At 35.5% G+C, this 19,793-nt stretch overlaps 1 protein-coding gene across 1 annotated transcript in view; it reads left to right on the forward strand.

The window, feature by feature from the left end:
* Nucleotides 1-17,057, forward strand: part of LOC138326241 (neurotrypsin-like) — a 34,159-nt gene extending 17,102 nt beyond the window's left edge. Inside the window, exons 2-8 of the mRNA XM_069272364.1 lie at nt 6,909-7,047; nt 8,230-8,408; nt 9,189-9,327; nt 11,227-11,405; nt 12,614-12,752; nt 14,579-14,760; nt 16,915-17,057. Coding sequence (XP_069128465.1) covers nt 6,909-7,047; nt 8,230-8,408; nt 9,189-9,327; nt 11,227-11,405; nt 12,614-12,752; nt 14,579-14,760; nt 16,915-17,057 — 1,100 coding nt within the window. The remainder of the gene's footprint in view (nt 1-6,908; nt 7,048-8,229; nt 8,409-9,188; nt 9,328-11,226; nt 11,406-12,613; nt 12,753-14,578; nt 14,761-16,914) is intronic.
* The last annotated feature ends 2,736 nt before the right edge of the window (nt 17,058-19,793 follow it).

Here is a 19,793-nt window from a genome sequence, read left to right on the forward strand (position 1 = left end):
CTATATGCTAACATTGGTTTATATTGTTCGTTTATTTGGCTGCTGTAATTTTCGCCGCCGCACTGTTGTTTTTTGGCCTGTAGGTAGTGCAATATAATTGTACCATTTGCCTTCTATTGCATGATATCTTAAAATGCGACTAAATTTCGGATATTTTCTTTCCTCATGTTCCTAACTGCTTTTTTTCTTCTTTATGTCTCTCTTGACATCACCTCACTTTGCGCAGTTGAGCGCTTGCCCTTGTGGGGAAGCTCTGGCTACTATTCTATAACCCAGGATAAAATAAAAAAATAAGTCGCCTTTTACGATCATGCACAGGTACACTTTTGATGTTCTACCTGCAGGACATTCGTAAACAGTTTGTGTGATGTAGTAAATCTTTTTCCCGGATGATCGTCCTTAAATATGCTATTATGTTTAACGTTGCGCAATATAAGTAATATTGTTCATTTTTCGACAAAATAATGACGTAAAATAACTGATTCTGAAAATTAGTTTTTATCGGATTTTATTTTCTATCAAAGAATATGCATCTATCTTGCAAATTTAAGAAAGAAAACTTATCTTTTGCAATTACGTTACATTTAACTCTAATTTATTTGACTTATACCGTTTTTGAGAACGTTCATGGCGGCCATCTTGAATATTTTCAATTCCCCAAAGATGCCAAGGTGGCATCATTCGGATTCTGATTAAGCACATCCTACTGCAACATAATCAGCAAAAACATTTTATGCGAACTATATTTTTGGGTTTTCTGGTTGGCACCTGGACTATTAGGGATGCGATACAAGAGGTTCCCCTAATCGTAACGAACTAATAAAACCTACACTAAAGGTAACATTTCTGAATGTTTGCGGACTAAAGTCAAAGTTAAAATTAACGGAATTCGATCAATTAATAAAATCGTGTGATATTCTTGTTTTTTTAGAAAGTAAAACTGATGAATTTGATGTTTTAAACTTGCCGAAAGGTTACACATACTATGCAAAACACCGATCTAAATGTAAAAGACGATCGGGTGGTATTGTTATTGTATACAAGAAAAATATTGAACATTTACTACATTTTAAATCCAGTAATTTCGAATATGTACAATGGTTAATAATATCGAAATCCTTGTTAAATCTTGACTATGAAATATTACTCGGTAATATCTATATCCCACCTGAAACTTCTAGATACTCAACTATTGACGCCTTTTCAGAAATAGAGCTAGAAATGATTAGTTTTTGTAATAGCAATACGCAAGTATCACTTATTGGAGATTTCAATGCTAAGACTCAGTCAAGACAAGATTATATTGAGCCTGACGATAGCCTTTTTGATGTGTTAAATATTGGTGAAGATGAGCATTTATTCAATGTACTACATGATTTTGAAAAATTAAATGGAATGAACATACCTCTTACGAGATACAGTAAATGTACTTCTAGAATGAACAATTATGGAAACAAATTAATTGAGTTCTGTAAGCAAAATAACATGTACATTGCTAATGGTAGAATTGGGAATGACCAATTCATAGGGAAAACCACATGTAATAATTCAACAGTAATAGATTATCTTATTGTGTCATCTGAATTATTCAATTGTATTAATGAGTTTGAAGTTTCTGACTTTGATCCTTTGTTTTCGGATGTACATTGCAGGATTGAGTTCAGTATTTTTGGAACTCCCACACATTGCCAAGTTCAAGAATTTTCTAATATGAACATGGACAATAATGGGTATATAAAGTGGAAAAGTGATTTAAAAGATGATTTTATTGAGCATATTGTAAACGAGCAAAACGATAATATGGATCTACTAAATAACACATTAGATCTTATAGGTAATAAACCTACTGACCACATTTCGCGAGATGAAATAGATAATGTCATACACAACATAAGCAATATTTTCACAACATCAGCTTCAAAAGTATTTGGTAAAAAACATTATCGTGCTAAAGGTTATAAACAGACCAGTAAACCATGGTACAATACACAGTGTGATAAATTAAGGAAAGAATTCCATGCAGCAAAAAAGGAATATTGTCGGATAAAAAATGAAAACAATTTTAAAAAACTTAAGAAAAAAAATAGACAATATAAAAAAGAAATACATAAAAGTTACAAAAATTACTTAAACTGTATGGAACAGAAAATACGAAACTCTACAAAACATGATCCAAAATATCTTTGGAATATTTTAAATAAGTTATCAGGTAATGAAAAGGTTAACAAAGCTGATATAAGTATACAGGAACTCTTTGAATACTTTAAAACACTTAACAATAACGAGTTTGAAGAAGATGAAGAGTTCCTAATTGACGAAGTAACCGATAATACATATCCAATTCTGAACGAAGACATAAGCGACGATGAGATTAAAGAAGCTGTAAATAAATTAAAAAATAATAAAGCCAGTGGTATTGATGGTATTGTCAATGAATATATGAAACATACTTTACACACATTTCTTCCAGTATATTCGAAAATTTTTAACATTATACTTAACACAGGTCTAGTCCCAACAGATTGGACTATTGGCATAATTAAGCCTATATATAAAAACAAAGGTGACAAACACAATCCTGATAATTACAGAGCTATTACTCTAGTCTCGTGCCTAGGCAAGTTATTCACTTCCATCATAAACAATAGACTCACTAAATTAGCAGATGAAATCAATCTTATATCACAAGCACAAGCCGGGTTTAGAAAAGGGTACTCAACAACAGAAAATATCTTTATATTACATACTCTTATCTCTATATATTTCTCTACAAACAAAAAACTGTATTGTACATTTATTGATTTTAAAAAAGCCTTTGATACAGTGTGGCGCGTTGGATTATGGAAAAAAAATGCAGTCTTTCTCTATTAAAGGAAAAATTTTAAAAGTTATATATAATCTATACGAACATACAAAATCCTGTGTACGCAATGGAAATGAAATGTCAGATTTTTTTATATGTAATGTTGGGGTTAAGCAAGGCGAAAATCTCTCACCGTTTTTATTTTCTATTTTTCTTAATGATCTTGAAGAATATCTTCACCAAAACAATGTGTCATATTTGAGAGAAATTGATAGCTTATGTGAAAATAATCTTGGTATGTTTGTCAAATTATTTGTCATTTTATATGCAGATGATACTGTGCTGATGTCAGAATCACCTGAAGGTCTACAATGTGCACTTGATTGCTTTCAAAGTTATTGTGACGAGTGGAAACTAACTGTTAATACACAAAAGACAAAAATAGTAATTTTTGAAAAACGCAAAAGTAGACGGCAATATAATTTCAAATTATTTAATGATCAGATAACTCGTGAATATTCTTATCCTTATCTTGGTATATTGTTCAATTACAACGGCTCATTTGCTAAAACAAAGAAAAAGTTAGCTGACCAGGCAAAGAAAGCACTGTATGCATTGTATACCAAAATTAGAAACGTTCCATTATCAATAGATTTACAATTGAAATTATTTGACTCACTTGTATCCCCTATTTTGTTGTATGCCTGTGAAATCTGGGGATTTGAAAATGTAAGCATTATTGAGAAAATTCATTTGCAATTTTGTAAAAAAAATCTTCATGTTCGAAACAGTACTCCTAATTTTATGGTTTATGGAGAACTTGGTAAATTTCCCTTAGAAATTGAAATCAAGGTACGGATGTTAATGTTTTGGCACAAAGTAATTACAGGGGGAGATAAACTCTCCAGTGTATTTTATCGCCTTACATTAAGAATGCAAGAAAACGATACTACAGAATTTAAGTGGCTTGGGCATATAAAGTCACTCCTTAATGACACAGGTTTTAACAATTTTTGGGCATTTCAAAATACATGTACGATGAATAGAGCTTTGTTTAAAAACTTGCTAAAACGACGTTTATGTGATCAATATATTCAAAATTGGTATTCTATTTTTGAAACATCGTCTCGCGGACAATTCTACTCAACCTTTAAAAAGCAGTTTAAACTTGAACCATATTTAGTAAAGCTTGATTTCAAAGAACGTGTTATTATTAGTAAATTTAGAACCTCGAATTTAAAATTCCACATTGAAACTGGAAGATGGGCTGGTATACCGCGTGATAACCGTATTTGTTTACTATGTAATAACGGTATTGGAGATGAATATCACTACTTATTTCAATGTAGTAATGCAAGTGTAACTAATAATAGACATAAATATATTCCACAATACTATTATACAAATCCAAGTTTATTAAAAATGGGAGGCATGTTTGAAATCTGTAATCGAACTCTATTAACGAGAGTGAGTTATTTTCTTAAACAAATAGAACAGTTATGTATTTTAAATTGATCAAAAAGTACAGTGTACTGGTTACATACACCTGCATTTATATTACTTGTATGTTTGTTATTACTTCTTATTATGCTGTGATATAGCTGATTATATATGTTATACGATATAGCATCGAATATACAATTGTATAACTACTACATGTATATGTTCAATCTATTTATACTCTGTACACAGTATTAAGCGTTCAAGTTCTATTAAAGCTAAAAGTATGAACTTAAGTAAAATTGAAATATATTTAGAGGTTATGCAGTTGTATTATACTGCTATGGCTACGCTAAAGGTCAATGATATGAAGTATTAAACATATACCATTATAATATTAAAATATTGATATGGTTGTTGTTCATACTACAATCATACATAACTAACAATGACCATGCATTATACTCACCAATGTACGTAAAATATTTCATACACCGATATGTACGCTTGAGTGTATTATGTTCACACTGTACTATCAATTACCCTGTCTGTCATGTATGTTTTGTATAAATTGACCTCTTGTGGCACACAAAGGTGTGCCCAGAGTGTATTAATAAAATCTGAAATCTGAAAACTAATTCGGTGTCTACATATTGGATTACCAATACGAGTGAACTTTCATTTTATTTCTATGTAATGTGCCACATATGTTTGATATATGAGAAAGAAATACAATACAAGAGAAAAGCAAATTCCACTTGAATTCTTCGTTTTGTGTCCTGCAATATATATCATTACCAGCGGTCCGAACCGAACCTGAAAACAACACACATTTTCTTTATTAAAAGGACGAGTAGAAGATCAAGCTCATCAGCAATATCGTTCATAAAGATAACAAAAAAAGAAGTGGACCAAATATTGAGCTTAAGATAGAACACTTTAGCACTGGGTATTATCTGAGATTTCCCTTTCCGATATACGAAGAATTCTTTGTCAACGCCTATCTAGATATTGTTCAAAAATTACCTTGTTCCAGACACGTCAATGTGCAAAGTCAAAGACGCTCTAAAACCCGGAAATGTTTTGTGCAGTTTAGCTATCGTGCCCTCCCCAGCCTAATCCCCCTCTTTCTCTCTTGAATGCACATTAGTAGTAATACTTCTCTATTTATTAAACGTTCAGTCAAACCCACCAGAAACAACTCTATTAGATTTGCAACAGGAGTGATGAAGTTTATATATGTTATCGAAATTTATACATAATAATAATGACTCATAAACACTTTGTTGCTGGACGTAAAAGCTCACATAAATGTTATCAGATGACCTCAACAGAATACTAAAACTGATGTAAAGTTAAGTCCTGTACTAGCCTTATATTGTTTTACTTAGTCTTAGAAGTATAACGAAGCGATATGATAATATATATGATAAATAAACTTTTTTCCGTCTATCTGTTAACGATGAAACAACATATTACTATATGAAATGTTTGCTGATTTAGTTAAAGAAGCAATATGGTAATGTAAAACTTTTTTCCGTGTAACTGTTTACGAAGAAGCAACATGTTACAGTAAGAAATATTTGCCGACTAATTGTTATCAAAGCAATATAGTAATGTAAGAACTTTTGTCCGGCTAACTGTTGACGAAGAAACAACATGTTACTGTAAGAAATATTTGCCGACTAACTGTTAACAAAGCAATAAAGTAATGTAAGAACTTTTGTCCTTCTAACTGTTGACGAAGAAACAACATGTTACTGTAAGAACTATTTGCCGACTAACTGTTAACAAAGCAATATAGTAATGTAAGAACTTTTGTCCTTCTAACTGTTGACGAAGAAACAACATGTTACTGTAAGAACTATTTGCCGACTAACTGTTATCAAAGCAATATAGTAATGTAAGAACTTTTGTCCGGCTAACTGTTGACGAAGAAACAACATGTTACTGTAAGAACTATTTGCCGACTAACTGTTAACAAAGCAATATAGTAATGTAAGAACTTTTGTCCTTCTAACTGTTGACGAAGAAACAACATGTTACTGTAAGAACTATTTGCCGACTAACTGTTAACGAAGTAATATGGTAATGTATGAACTTTTCCCGTCTAACTGGTAACGAAAAAACAACATGTTCATATCTGTTTGCTGACTAACTACTATTGAAGCAATATGGTAATGTCCGTCTAGCTGTTGAGGAAGAAGCAACACGTTACTGTAAGAAATGTTTGCTGACTAACTGTTAACGAAGAAATGTTAATGGAAGATTTTTTCCAACTGACTATAAACGTGTTTAAAATGCATTTTCCGTATCCCTTATTTATCTTATATTTTTCGAAACATTTAGAGTTAGTCATTTGAAACTAGATATGAAATAAATCTTATTTATTTAATGCAACCCAGTGTATTTTGTATTCAACACAGTGTTTACTATTTCCTATGTACTCGCTATATCATATTGACACTAGCCAACGTCCTACTTTCATTTTGTGTTTGTGCATATTATGGGATGGCACTAAAAATGTTGTATAAAGCTGGTTTTTATAAAAATTTTCAGTGACAACCTTTCAAGTCCTCCTATCGTAACAAATTGAGGTATTGCCATATTCACATTTAAGTATTTTTCTCCGAAAAGCATAAACAAAGTCTCGTTCTTTTTAAAGGAACTATACGACTTGTCAATGGCGGAACGAAGTTTGAGGGTCGTGTAGAAATCTTCCATGACGGTCAGTGGGGAACGGTTTGTGATGATGACTGGGACAACAGAGATGCTACGGTTGTTTGTAGACAACTCGGATATAAGTAAGGAATTTAAATATTTCAAACAAAGATGTTTTTAAAGAAAGTGTAGTGCTCAAAGAGGCGCCTATCTAGGTGGTCACTGCGCTTTATATTCAACATTGGCTGCAAACCATTTTTCCCTTTTTAATAACTTTAAACATTTTCATCAAACGTTGAAAGAACCATCATAGACTGTTAAGTGTGTGTTAATTTTCAATATGTTGGAAAGAGGTAGTATCAATTTGTATTAAAAAGAAAGCGTGTTTATAGTTAAAAGAAATCAAAAGCAGTTTATTATAGCAACTAGATATTCCAATCAGTTCATAACCTCGATGATTCATAAGTCAAAAAGGCTACCATTTGTGTTACTGCCTTGCCTTCGCCGATCAGAAGTACGAAAACCCTTTTTGATGGTATTAAATTTTTTCTACAATTTGGAGATATTTAAAGGTAAAATCTAGTGTTTTTGCCCAATTGAAAAGCGAAACGAAGTTTTCTTTCGGGCAATGGCTTTCTCGATGACTTGTAATTTTGACTAAATTCTTGGTCATTGATAAACAAGATGATCTTCAGGTCGAATTCTTTACCTTAATTTAGGTCAATTTCAGGTCATGTTCACCTTAAATTGACGTGAAAATTTTTTTCATGTGAAATTCAGGTCAATTTCGGGTCAAGGTTGTGACCGGAATTAACGTATTTGCTCTTTTCATGTAAATTTGACCTAAACATTTTACCTGAAATTGTCCTGAATTTAACTGAAGCCATTATGCATGTCTCGTGAATTGAATTGAATTGTAGGCTTGTGTACAGTGACACCTTGAATAGGGGTATAACATGAGGCTGTATAGAGGTAGGCTAGACGGAAAAAAGGCGGTAGATAAATACAAGTACACTTTTATATAATAGCATATGGTTTTGAATGAACTATACATTACCAACAATACATTACCCAACTGAATCTATTTGCAATATGCATATTTATATTGAAGAGTTATCTACCCTTGCTGGTAGGTTTTGGTTGACACTTTATCGGTTTATGAGTGTAACGTCACTTTTTTCGCAATCAGTACCGTGGTTTTCTCCGAAATTATGACGTTAGGCTCGCAAACACATGACTTCACATTTAATACCGACCTGCAAGGACAGATAACTCTGTAATATGCAGAATCGCATCGTTTAAACATCATGTTTAAAAAAAAACAGTGGCGGCAGTAGCACACGGGAATCATCCTTCGGTGCCGGATCCGATCCAACATGGATGGACAATGTAGAATGTTCCGGAGTTGAGGTAACACTGTCAGATTGTACCTTTCCAGGATGGGGGAATGAGAACTGTGGTCACAGCGAGGACGCTGGCGTAGTGTGTATAGCACCAACAGAAGGTAAAAATCAAACAATATGTTTGTTGGTGATACTTTGGTAAAAAAAAACATGCATTTCTTATTACGGTAACCCAACTCTCTTACGTGTGGGAATTATTTTCGCGAATTTCGCGATCATGGTAAGTGTTTTTCCGAAAATTCATGCACATTTAGTTTAAAAGATATCTCTATTCAATTTTGATTCCGTGAAATTTAATCTCCTCGAAAATATTTTAAAGCAGAATTTGGTAGCCGGGAAGGAAAGTTGTTATACAATAAATATTCAAACATTTTACAAGCTTATCAGAAGTAGTTATTATTATATCCTACATGCCACACGTGATGTAAATATCTGAATGGTTACTCTTCATATTTTCGATGAATGTTTGTACATAAATACTGCAAAATATAACACACAAAATGTGCGCAATGCTACCACATGCAGGAATAAATATTCTCACTGTTTTGTTGTTTAATGTCGTTCACAATTTTCTCTTTGAAACTTATTTGCGAGAGAAGTGTTCACGCAGAATCTATGTTCAACATTAAAAAGCTGGACATGAGATCTTTGAAGTCACTCTTTCCGTTTTGGTCGTGGGTATTTGAATTCAAGGACAAATTAATTGACCGCGACTATGCCAAAAATAAATTCCACCTGAACAAAAGAAATAATTAAATATTTTTGATCATCAGATGTTCTAATGTAACATATCTGCTATATCATGTTTTCAACGGCTAATCTTATATATGTTTTGATAACTGCTTTATCAGTTCTATGTTGTTTTATTATAACGCTTTTAGGCAAAATACGACTAGCAGATGGCGCAACTCAATACGAGGGTCGTGTAGAAATCTACCACGACGGTCTGTGGGGAACAGTTTGTGATGATGACTGGGATGAGTTAGACGCCAAAATTGTTTGTAAACAGCTCGGATTAGTGTAAGTAATTTATAAATCTCAAATCGAATGCGATGATAGATATAGTCGTTACACAATGAGTGGTTGATGGATATGATATTTATTTCACACGAGTGAGTTATTTTTTTTAAAGTTAAATAACACATGAGCTTTACTGGAATATAAAATATAGATATTCAATGGAAATATTAAAAATACAATAAGATTTAACATATACATTATATGATGACGAGGACACAACTACTAGTGTACTTTTCAATATAATTAAAATTTGAATATTATTTTATCATTATCTACTCCATCAACTCTGTACAAACATATTGCGCCCCCCCCCCCCCCAAAAAAAAAAAAAAAAAAAAAAAAACAACCAAAAAACAAAAAACACACACACAAAGAAAAAACGAAAAAACAAACGTTGGAAATTTGGAAATGCGAAAAATACTTTAAACGAAAAAAAAGTAAATAAATAAATAATAAATAAAAATCAGAAATGAAACGAAGAAATTTTTTTTTTGCTTTTTCGTATTTTCACTTTACATTTTGTCGCTTTTTCCCGTTGTAAAGCGTGCAAAAAAGTTAAAAAGTAACGTTGGATTTTCGCGGTTTTTCTAACGCATAATAGCTGAAATGGCTCAAATTAGCCATTGTAGAACAACGAATTTCAATTCCAATTTTGTACTTATACACAGTTCTAGATGATAATTAATGATGTTGTTTTTCTTTATCGAAAAAAAATATTTCGTTTTATCGAAATGTCTATCATGTAAATCAATGATAAAACTAATTACTATTTATTTAAGACAAATTATATATTTTCGTTAAAACAAAATAAAATTTCGTTAAAACGAAATAGTTTTTCGATTAAGCGAAAATAAATTTTCGATAAAACGAAATTTAATTTATTTCGTTAAAACGAATTACTATGTCGATAACACCAAATAGTAATACAAATGATATTTCAGTTTTTAACATTTTATCAATAATAAGAAAAAATGTATAATTTCGTTGTAATGTATTTTCAAAAGTACATTTTTTTAAAGATTTTTTTCGATAGTAAGATTAAAATTGTCAGAATTATGTTCTGCCAATGACTCCGAAGTAGCTTTTAAATTGTTGAAGAGGAAACCATTATCAGAAATTGCTTTTGAGTTAAGCATTAAATTGCCTTCTGAGGGGATTTATGGTCCTATAATTCTTCCAGGATTGCAGGCAAATTGAATAACGCGTATTTTTAGGCCATCCTGTAATGTACACTGTAATCGCTATTACCAAATCAAATTCTCCACTGCCCTCGTCAGTGGAGCATCTTCTTGTGACGTCATAAGTACCTCCAACGTCATAATAACTCCCGACGTCATTCGCGGTAAAAAAATAAGTCCATGGAAATAAACTTAAAACATGAGTTCACTTCCAACATTTTGATCAATAAGTTTCATCTTTAGGATATTCATCATTTTAAAATCATAATTACAGATATTGTTGCGAAAAACATAGAACAATTCGGATTTTCATTACGGTAGCACGCAAGTACGCACAAAAATGCGCATTGCATCATTATGTCATGACGTCATTCAGAACGACGTCGCAATACATGTTGAACATATCACTACACCGACGGGATTTATACGAGAATTAGGATCTCATAAATTCCCTTTTTGGTTGGTAAGATTATATAGAGTCAGTCCCGAGCAAATAGAAATATGAAGTTTTAAGACATATAAACAAAGGATATATATATTTATATGGGATAAAATACATAATACTGTATTTAAATGATTTATCTTCACAATGTTTAAATATCAAATGTAATATTACTATTGTTTCGGTCGTAAAAACTTATATCACGTTTAACAAACAGTGGCAGCAGTACCACACTGGAATCATCCGATAAAAATATATATATCTTTGTTGTATAAACAGTGGAGGGGTGTCCACACGGGAAGCCTCTTTTGGTGAGGGATCGGAGCCAACATGGATGGACAATGTGGCATGTGCCGGAATTGAATCTACACTGGCAGATTGTACCTTTTCAGGATGGGGGACTGAGAACTGTGGTCACAGCGAGGACGCTGGCGTAGTGTGTATAGCACCAACAGAAGGTACATCTACATGGAAAAATATCGGAATTATAAATTATTACAGGACAGTATTATATGGTTTGGATAATTAGTTTAGTTACCATTCAGTGTCATTTAAGAATATGCCACGTTAATAGGTCGAAGAAATCCGGAGAAAAGCATTCGATTAGCCGTCAGTGTCTGGAAACTGCCTCGCATTCAAACTCGTGCACCTTGTCTGGACATGTTTACCTCTAAGTAACCCCGACCCGTATTATTATTTAAGCATTGATATCACTATTTTTTATTTTCATCCGGGTATGAAAGAAATTTTGTTGGTTCTCAGAAAAGTTTGCAAAAAAATTCATTTCATAAACCCGTTGTAATGAATAATTGTACCATCAATGCTCATACTTAATTTCTCAGACTACTTGATAATATAAGATATGATTCCATTATTATTCCACTGAATTATTTTTCTAAATCAATACGCAACGTCGACGTCTCTATTGTGACGTCACGATAACTTTACGTTTTCGAGCCATTCTTGGATTTTATCTGCATAGTTTATAAAGAAAATAATCTGCAAATCAGAAAGTCGGATTTAGTATGAAAACAAATAAAAATTATACATTGTATTATATTATTTTCAGTAGTACGAAAGCCTGGGGGATTTACGATTTTCATAAGTATAATGCATAAATGTTTTTCTGGTACGTTTACAGTAGCAGTATTAACTAAATGTTATTTATCACATAATCCGCCTGATATCCAGTGATATCGGCCGTGTAATAATTTTGCATATGTCACTTTTGTAATATGGTCTGGAGCTATTTTCATCTGCTGAGAATTCATTGTGACGTCAGACAGAAACAATAAACTGACGTCAAGAAAATTGACGTGACGTCAGGACTACAAGGACGGCAGGACAAAATGGCGGTCCCTGACGTCACCTCATTTTTTCCTGACGTCATCTTATTGTTTTTGTGTCACGTCACAATAAAATTCCAGCCATTGAAAATCGTTGCAGGTCATATAACACTAGTGACATACGCAAAAATGTTACACGGACGAAATCACAGGATATCAGGGGAATCATGTGATGAAATGAAATATATTTACGGTGATAATTTCTAAATACATACGGATAAATAAAAAAAATGAGCTGAGTAATGTTATTTTGATGAAGATAAACTCAAGAACGCCCATACAAAAATGTATCAGATTTGCTTTATTATTCTAATTTGTAGGATTAATTCGACTAGTAGATGGCGGGATACCGTTTGAGGGTCGTGTAGAAATCTACCATGACGGCCAGTGGGGAACGGTGTGTGATGATGACTGGGGCGACTCGGATGCCAGGGTTGTCTGTAGACAGCTAGGATATCGGTAAGTGTTTATTATTTTTGACGTAGAATGGATTGCGTGCCGTAGTCTTTAACTCACCTGGTCCGAAGGGCCGGAGAGCTTATGTAATGGCGCGGCAACCGTCGTCCATCCGTCCTTCCGTTCGTCCGTCCGTCAATATTTCCTTTAAATCACTACTAGTCATAGTGTTCTACATGGATTGTAACCAAACTTGGCAAGAAGAGTTTGTATAAATTTTGGCTCTGACCCTCCGGGTGAAGGAGGGCGGGGCCAAGTAGGGGAAATAGAGGTAAATCTTATAAACCGCTACATGTCATAGAGTTCTGCATAGAATGTAACCACATTTGGTCATAAACATCTTTGGGGAAGGAATATGTTTAAATATTGGCTCTGACCCCCAGGGGCAGGAGGGTCGGGGCTGATAGGAATTTGAATATTTACCTCTATTTCCCCTTAGAACAGAAACAATGAACCTGTATTCAGAACATAACTTGGCATTACAAACCAGATGTAGTAATTATCAGCAAGGAAGCCTAGTGGAGAGAATTGGTACAATGGCAGGTAATCCGGTCTACTTCTTAGGTCATCTGACTAAAAAATTGTCATCTGGCTCGTCCGTCGTCGTGCGCTTTGCGTAATTTTTTTCTCATTCTCAACTTATATCGGTACCATTTAGTTGAAAATTAGTTGAAATGATCCTGATATGGTCCCGACAAAGTGTTTTTATTTTTTTAAGTTGATCTGAATTCCAAGATGGCCGCCACAACCGCTATCAAACACATTTTGAATTTCTTCTTAAGTTCTACTGGTGCGATTTTGCTTAACCTTGCCTAAAATGGTCCCGACAAAGTATTGTTACATCTTTGGTTGATCCTCAATCGAAGATGGCTACTGTGACACCATGTCTAATTAATTTTCGACACAACTATTGCCAAGGTAGTCAGATGACCGTTAAGGCCATTAGGCCTCTTGTTGACGTAACCCATTATGCTTTGGGGTTACAAATAATGAACTTTTAACCAAAGAATGTATATGCTGCTGACCTATAATATGCATACTCCATAACATGTATTATTTGTGGGTACTTTCTTTCGTATTTTTAAGTCCGGCATTTCGTGAATAGGAATATGCATGATTACCCGAGGCAACAAAGATAATATTTTTAGGGTTTGTGTTTTATTAGTTTAAGATCCTATTAACAGCTGGGATCATGCAAAGACGTGCGCCAGATTTGTTGGCAGAGGAAAGCCGGAGTGCCCGGAGAAAAACCACTGTATAAATCATTAGTTGTTTTTAGATTGGTAATTCCTTACTAACCGCGAAAACGATGAACGAAAATTTCTATGCTATATTGGTATGATCGATTTTGTGTTATATCGCCATAACATAAAAAAAAATATTCAAGTTAATCCTAAACTTTCTACAGGATCTCAAATGAATGTTTCATTTCATATGAGATTTTATGAAACAAGTCTAAGAAGTTTTTATTTTTGCGAGCCTTAGCGAGATAGAAATAAAATTTCGAGACGAGTTTCATCAAATCTCATATGAAATGAAAAACATTTGAAGATACTTTTTATCACAAATCTACAACTACCTACATTTCCAAGAATCGCACGTCAAAATGTATTGCGAAAATGCAGCGGAAAACGCCATTTTGTCCCGCCGTCCTCGAAATCCTGACGTCATTTTGTTGTTTCTGTCTTGACATCGCAATGAATTTCCAGCCAATGAAAATCGTTCCAGGTCATATTACATTAGTGACATATGCAAAAAATATAACACGGAAATCTCTGGATATCGGGTGGATTATGTAATAAAATAATATACACCCTTTTGTTAAACAGTGGAGGGGTGTCCACACGGGAAGCCTCCTTTGGTGAGGGATCAGAGCCAACATGGATGGATAATGTGGAATGTTCCGGAAATGAACCCAGACTGGCAGATTGTACCTTTCCAGGATGGGGAACTGAGAACTGTGGTCGCAGCGAGGACGCTGGCGTGATCTGTATACCACTGGGAGATGCCGGTAAGTGGTAATACGCTGTTGATGGGTTTTCTGATAATAAAATAGTTTTTATAATTATAAACCCACACATAACAATAACATCAACAACAACACAATTGATTGCAAATAAATAATTGAAATTAATTTAATGTTTTGTGTTTAAACTAATCTGACGCACAAGCTGATGAAGGGAAACCGATTTTGTGATTGACATACCAAAGCGTTGATGGAATCACTTAAAAGGCCCACTACCTTTCCGAAACGTCTTTTGATCTTTAAAAATAAGAATGTAAAACGAATTGTTTTATTTCGAAAAGCCGAAAAAGTTTTTTCAGTTAATACTACACTTATCATCTCCTCTGAATAATTAAAATTAAAAGGAATTAATTGTTATCTTATCACGGCGACAGACGGACAAATAGTTGATCTTCCCCAGTAGCCTAAATAACGAAGGAAATCTGGCATTTTTTTGGTGTTATACTATCATCTTATCAAAATAATGATATATTTCCTGATGATGTTATTGTTTTTACGAGACTTTTACTTTTACTTTTTGTTTCAAATTTGAGTAAACATCGTAAAATTTTGGTTACTCACAAAAACAGAGAAATTAAATATTGTTATCATTTCAAACAAAAAAAATAACATTATCAGTTTCTTACTGAGATCGCTGGAGCCGAACTTATCTGGTCCGCAGAGTTTGAAGTGCGAACTTAACTTGTATGTAAATCGGTTATAGTACTAGAAACAACTTATTTTTGCATAATTCAAAAATGGTTTTTGGTGTTCATTTGTATCAGTTATGATAGTGGAAATGTTTTAGATTGATGCGGATAGTACTTAGTGGTGTATTTTTCTTGAATACCATATAACTGGTTATCTTTCGCGTGGATGATATTTTCGGGGACATTACTAGGATCGCGAAAATTGATCTGCAAAATATTGAGAAATGGTTCAATGACATCTACTCTTAAATCCATATCGCAAAAAAATTAAAATCACTAACAATTGATTTTCTCGTTTTTGCACCGTCCGTTCTTTTCATTCAAAATCTTCTCTATAACCGAAAGCCCAGGGTACTTCATAATTGGGCCTACAGCAATGCTAGCATAAAGGGCTACCAAAATTTGTTCAAATGAATAACCCTTGACCTTCATTCAGGGGTCACATGGGTAAAAATTGGCTAAAATCCCTATAACGGACCTTCTTCACAAGAACCAAAAGGTCTCCAGGGTACTCATTTGCGGCCTGCGGAATGCTGGGATGAAGGGTTACAAAGTTTGTTCCAATAAAATGATCTTGGGACGCTTCATACAAGGTCACAGTCGTCAAATAGGCTTAAATCTGTTAGCGATTTATCTTGTGAAAAAAAAACTCAGAGGCCTAGAGACCTGATATTGGGCCTTGTGGCTTGCTGGGATGAAGGGCTATCAAGATTCGATTTAAGTGGAGGGCCTAGAGGACTGGATTATTGGACTAATTCATCAAATATATTGCAGAACCTGAACTTTCTTCTATTAAAAGAGGTTTCTTTTGCATACTGCCTAATTGTTTGCCAATACTATTATTTCTTTGAGGTGTTGTATTGTGCTATTAGTTCCAGATGAACCGTTTTAGGCCGGCCATGGGGCATTTGTTGTTTTAAAAGAAAAATATCATAATTTTTTTTTTGAATACGATATAGTAAAAAAAATTCATTGTTACATACGAACATTTTCATTGGATCGGTTATTAAAAATTCATAAACGTAAAATATATCAATTCAATTCAATTATTTTATTGACTTTGGGTCAATTACCAATCAGTACGAATGATTCCATTTGTATACTCCTACTCCAATTCCGTCTTTTATATTAAAGTGTTGCCTCCCTTTGGGATAGGTATCGATTGATAATTATTTCGTAAGCGGAAATTCACGTCGTTTCCTCTGAAACATATAACGTAACACTCGAAAACAGATGACGTCAAAAGCAATACCCATCCACAATGGTAGATAACACAGATTATCAGAAACCGCTTTGCAGTTTTTAAGAAATGTTAATTTATATACAGAATATCAGAAACCGCTTCGCAGCTTTGAAGAAAAGTCAATTCATACGTTACGGCTCCATAACATAAAGATTCTATTCAAGCTAGTTCAACCTTTTTACTGTCTACATTAAATGATAATTCCAGGGTCTTTACGTCTTGTCAATGGCGGGACACAATTTGAGGGTCGTGTAGAAATCTACCATGCTGGTCAGTGGGGAACAGTTTGTGATGATGGCTGGGACAACAAAGATGCTAGTGTTGTTTGTAGACAACTCGGATACATGTAAGTGGTTAAATTGAACTTATACAGCGAATCCTCTTTCAATCCTTAATTCAATAACATATTGTAACGTTTCTTTTATCATTTATTATCAAGTTTCTCGATAGTGGTGTAGAAAAGTCTGTCCAGCCTAGACTTCGCCGACAAAGGGTGTCCAGATGTCTTGCTGAAGGGTAGCGCATGAGACCCGTTACATAAATAATGTGGGCCTGTGAGGTGAATAGTTGCTGATAGAATGAAAACACAACACGCTGATATAAAGTTCAACCTGTATTAATCCAACGGCATATATCAGTACAATAGTTTTACAGATCGAAATGGTTACACACACTCTAGCACATTTACTGTTTCTCTGTTTCGACTGGCTCCCTGAGTAGACTAAGGCGCCCTATTTATACTAACACGGGGGCTCCCTAAACTTGCCGGGTCTGTGTCCAGGCTCCTGTACCTAGGAGGATCTGTACTCTGGGCTCCCTGTACTACCAGGGTCTGTACCGGGGCTACCTGTACTATCAGGGCGTATACTCGGGGCTCCCTGTACTATCAGGGTGTATACCCGGGGCTCCCTGTACTATCAGGGTGTATACCCGGGCTCCATGTACTTATCGGGGCGTATACCCGGGGCTCCCTGTACTATCAGGGTGTATACCGGGGCTCCCCTGTACTATCAGGGTGTATACCCGGGGCTCCCTGTACTACCTGGGTCTGACTTTACCAGGGCTCCCTGTACTATCATGGTGTATATACCCGGGGCTCCCTGTATACTATCAGGGTGTTATATACCCGGGGCTCCCTGTACTATCAGGGTGTATACCCGGGGCTCCCTGCACTATCAGGGTGTATACCCGGGCCTCCCTGTTCTATCAGGGTGTATACCCGGGGCTCCCTGTACTACCAGGGTGTATACCCGGGGGCTCCCTGTACTACCAGGGTGTATACCCGGGGCTCCTGTTCTATCAGGGTGTATACCCGGGGGCTCCCTGTAGAGGAGACATGCCCTTAAGGGATATCTGATAATTACTAGACCACTACGTAACCACAATATACTTAACTGTATAATAAAAATCACCGATATGTCTCGGTCCGTCCGTCCGTCCGTCCGTCCGTCTGTCTGTCCGTCAACATTTCCTTTAAATCGCTACTAGTCATAGAGTTCTGCATGGATTGTGACCAAATTTGGCCACAAACATCCTTGGGGGAAGGGGAACAGAACTTGTATAAATTTTGGCTCTGAGCCCCTGGGGGCAGGAGGGGCGGGCCCAATAGGGGAAATAAAGGTAAATCCTATAAATCGCTACTTGTCATAGAGTTCTGCATGGATTGTAACCAAATTTGGCCACAAGCATCCTTGGGGGAAGGGGAACAGAACTTGTATAAATTTTGGCTCTGAGCCCCCGGGGGCAGGAGGGGCGGGGCCCAATAGGGGAAATAAAGGTAAATCCTATAAATCGCTACTTGTCCTAGAGTTCTGCATGGATTGTGACCAAATTTGGCCACAAACATCCTTAGGAAAAGGGGAACAGAACTTGTATAAATTTTGGCTCTGGACCCCCTGGGGGCAGGAGGGGCGGGGCCCAATATAGGAAATAAAGGTAAATCCTATAAATCGCTACTAGTCATAGAGTTCTTCATGGATTGTAACCAAATTTGGCCACAAACATTCTTTGGGGAAGGGGAACTGAACTTGTATAAAATTTGGCTCTGACCCCCCGGGGGCAGGAGGGGCGGGCCCAATAGGGGAAATAAAGGTAAATCCTATAAATCGCTACTAGTCATAGAGTTCTGCATGGATTGTAACCAAATTTGGCCACAAGCATCCTTGGGGAAGGGAAACAGAACTTGTATAAATTTTGGCTCTGAGCCCCCGGGGCGGGGGGCAGGAGGGGCGGGGCCCAATAGGGGAAATAAAGGTAAATCCTATAAAATCACTACTTGTCCTAGAGTTCTGCATGGATTGTGACCAAATTTGGCCACAAACATCCTTAGGAGAAGGTGAACAGAACTTGTATAAATTTTGGCTCTGAGCCCCTGGGGGCAGGAGGGGCGAGCCCAATAGGGGAAATAAAGGTAAATCCTTTAAATCACTACTAGTCATAAAGTTCTGCATGGATTGTAACCAAATTTGACCACAAACATTCTTTGGGGAAGGGGAACAGAACTTGTATAAATTTTGGCTCTGACCCCCCAGGGGCAGGAGGGGCGGGGCCCAATAGGGGAAATAAAGGTAAATCCTATAAATCGCTACTTGTCCTAGAGTTCTGCATGGATTGTAACCAAATTTGGCCACAAACATCCTTGGGAGAAGGGGAATCAGAACTTGATATATAAATTATTGGCTCTGACCCCCTGGGTGCAGGAGGGGCGGTGCCCAATAGTCGGAAATAAAGGTAAATCCTATAAATCGCTACTAGTCCATAGAGTTTTCATGGCATGGATTATAACCAAAATTGGCCACAAACTTCCTTGGGGGAAGGGGAACAGAGCTTGTATAAATTTTGAGCTCTGACGCCCCAGCGGGGCAGGAATGTGTTTGGGGGCCCAATAGGGTAATTAGGACGGTAACATATTCAAATTTCTTCAGAAAATAAACAATGAACCTGTAATCCAGAATATTACTTGGCATTACAAACCAGGTGAGCGATACAGGCCCTCTGGGCCCTCATGTTAAAACATACATGTTTGTCATTACACTGAAACCTGCATTTGGGTTAATAATTATTAACTCAAATCGGTAACTGTTACT

This window comes from Argopecten irradians, chromosome 6 (genome assembly GCF_041381155.1).
Source record: "Argopecten irradians isolate NY chromosome 6, Ai_NY, whole genome shotgun sequence".
Taxonomy (NCBI): Eukaryota; Metazoa; Mollusca; class Bivalvia; order Pectinida; family Pectinidae; genus Argopecten; species Argopecten irradians.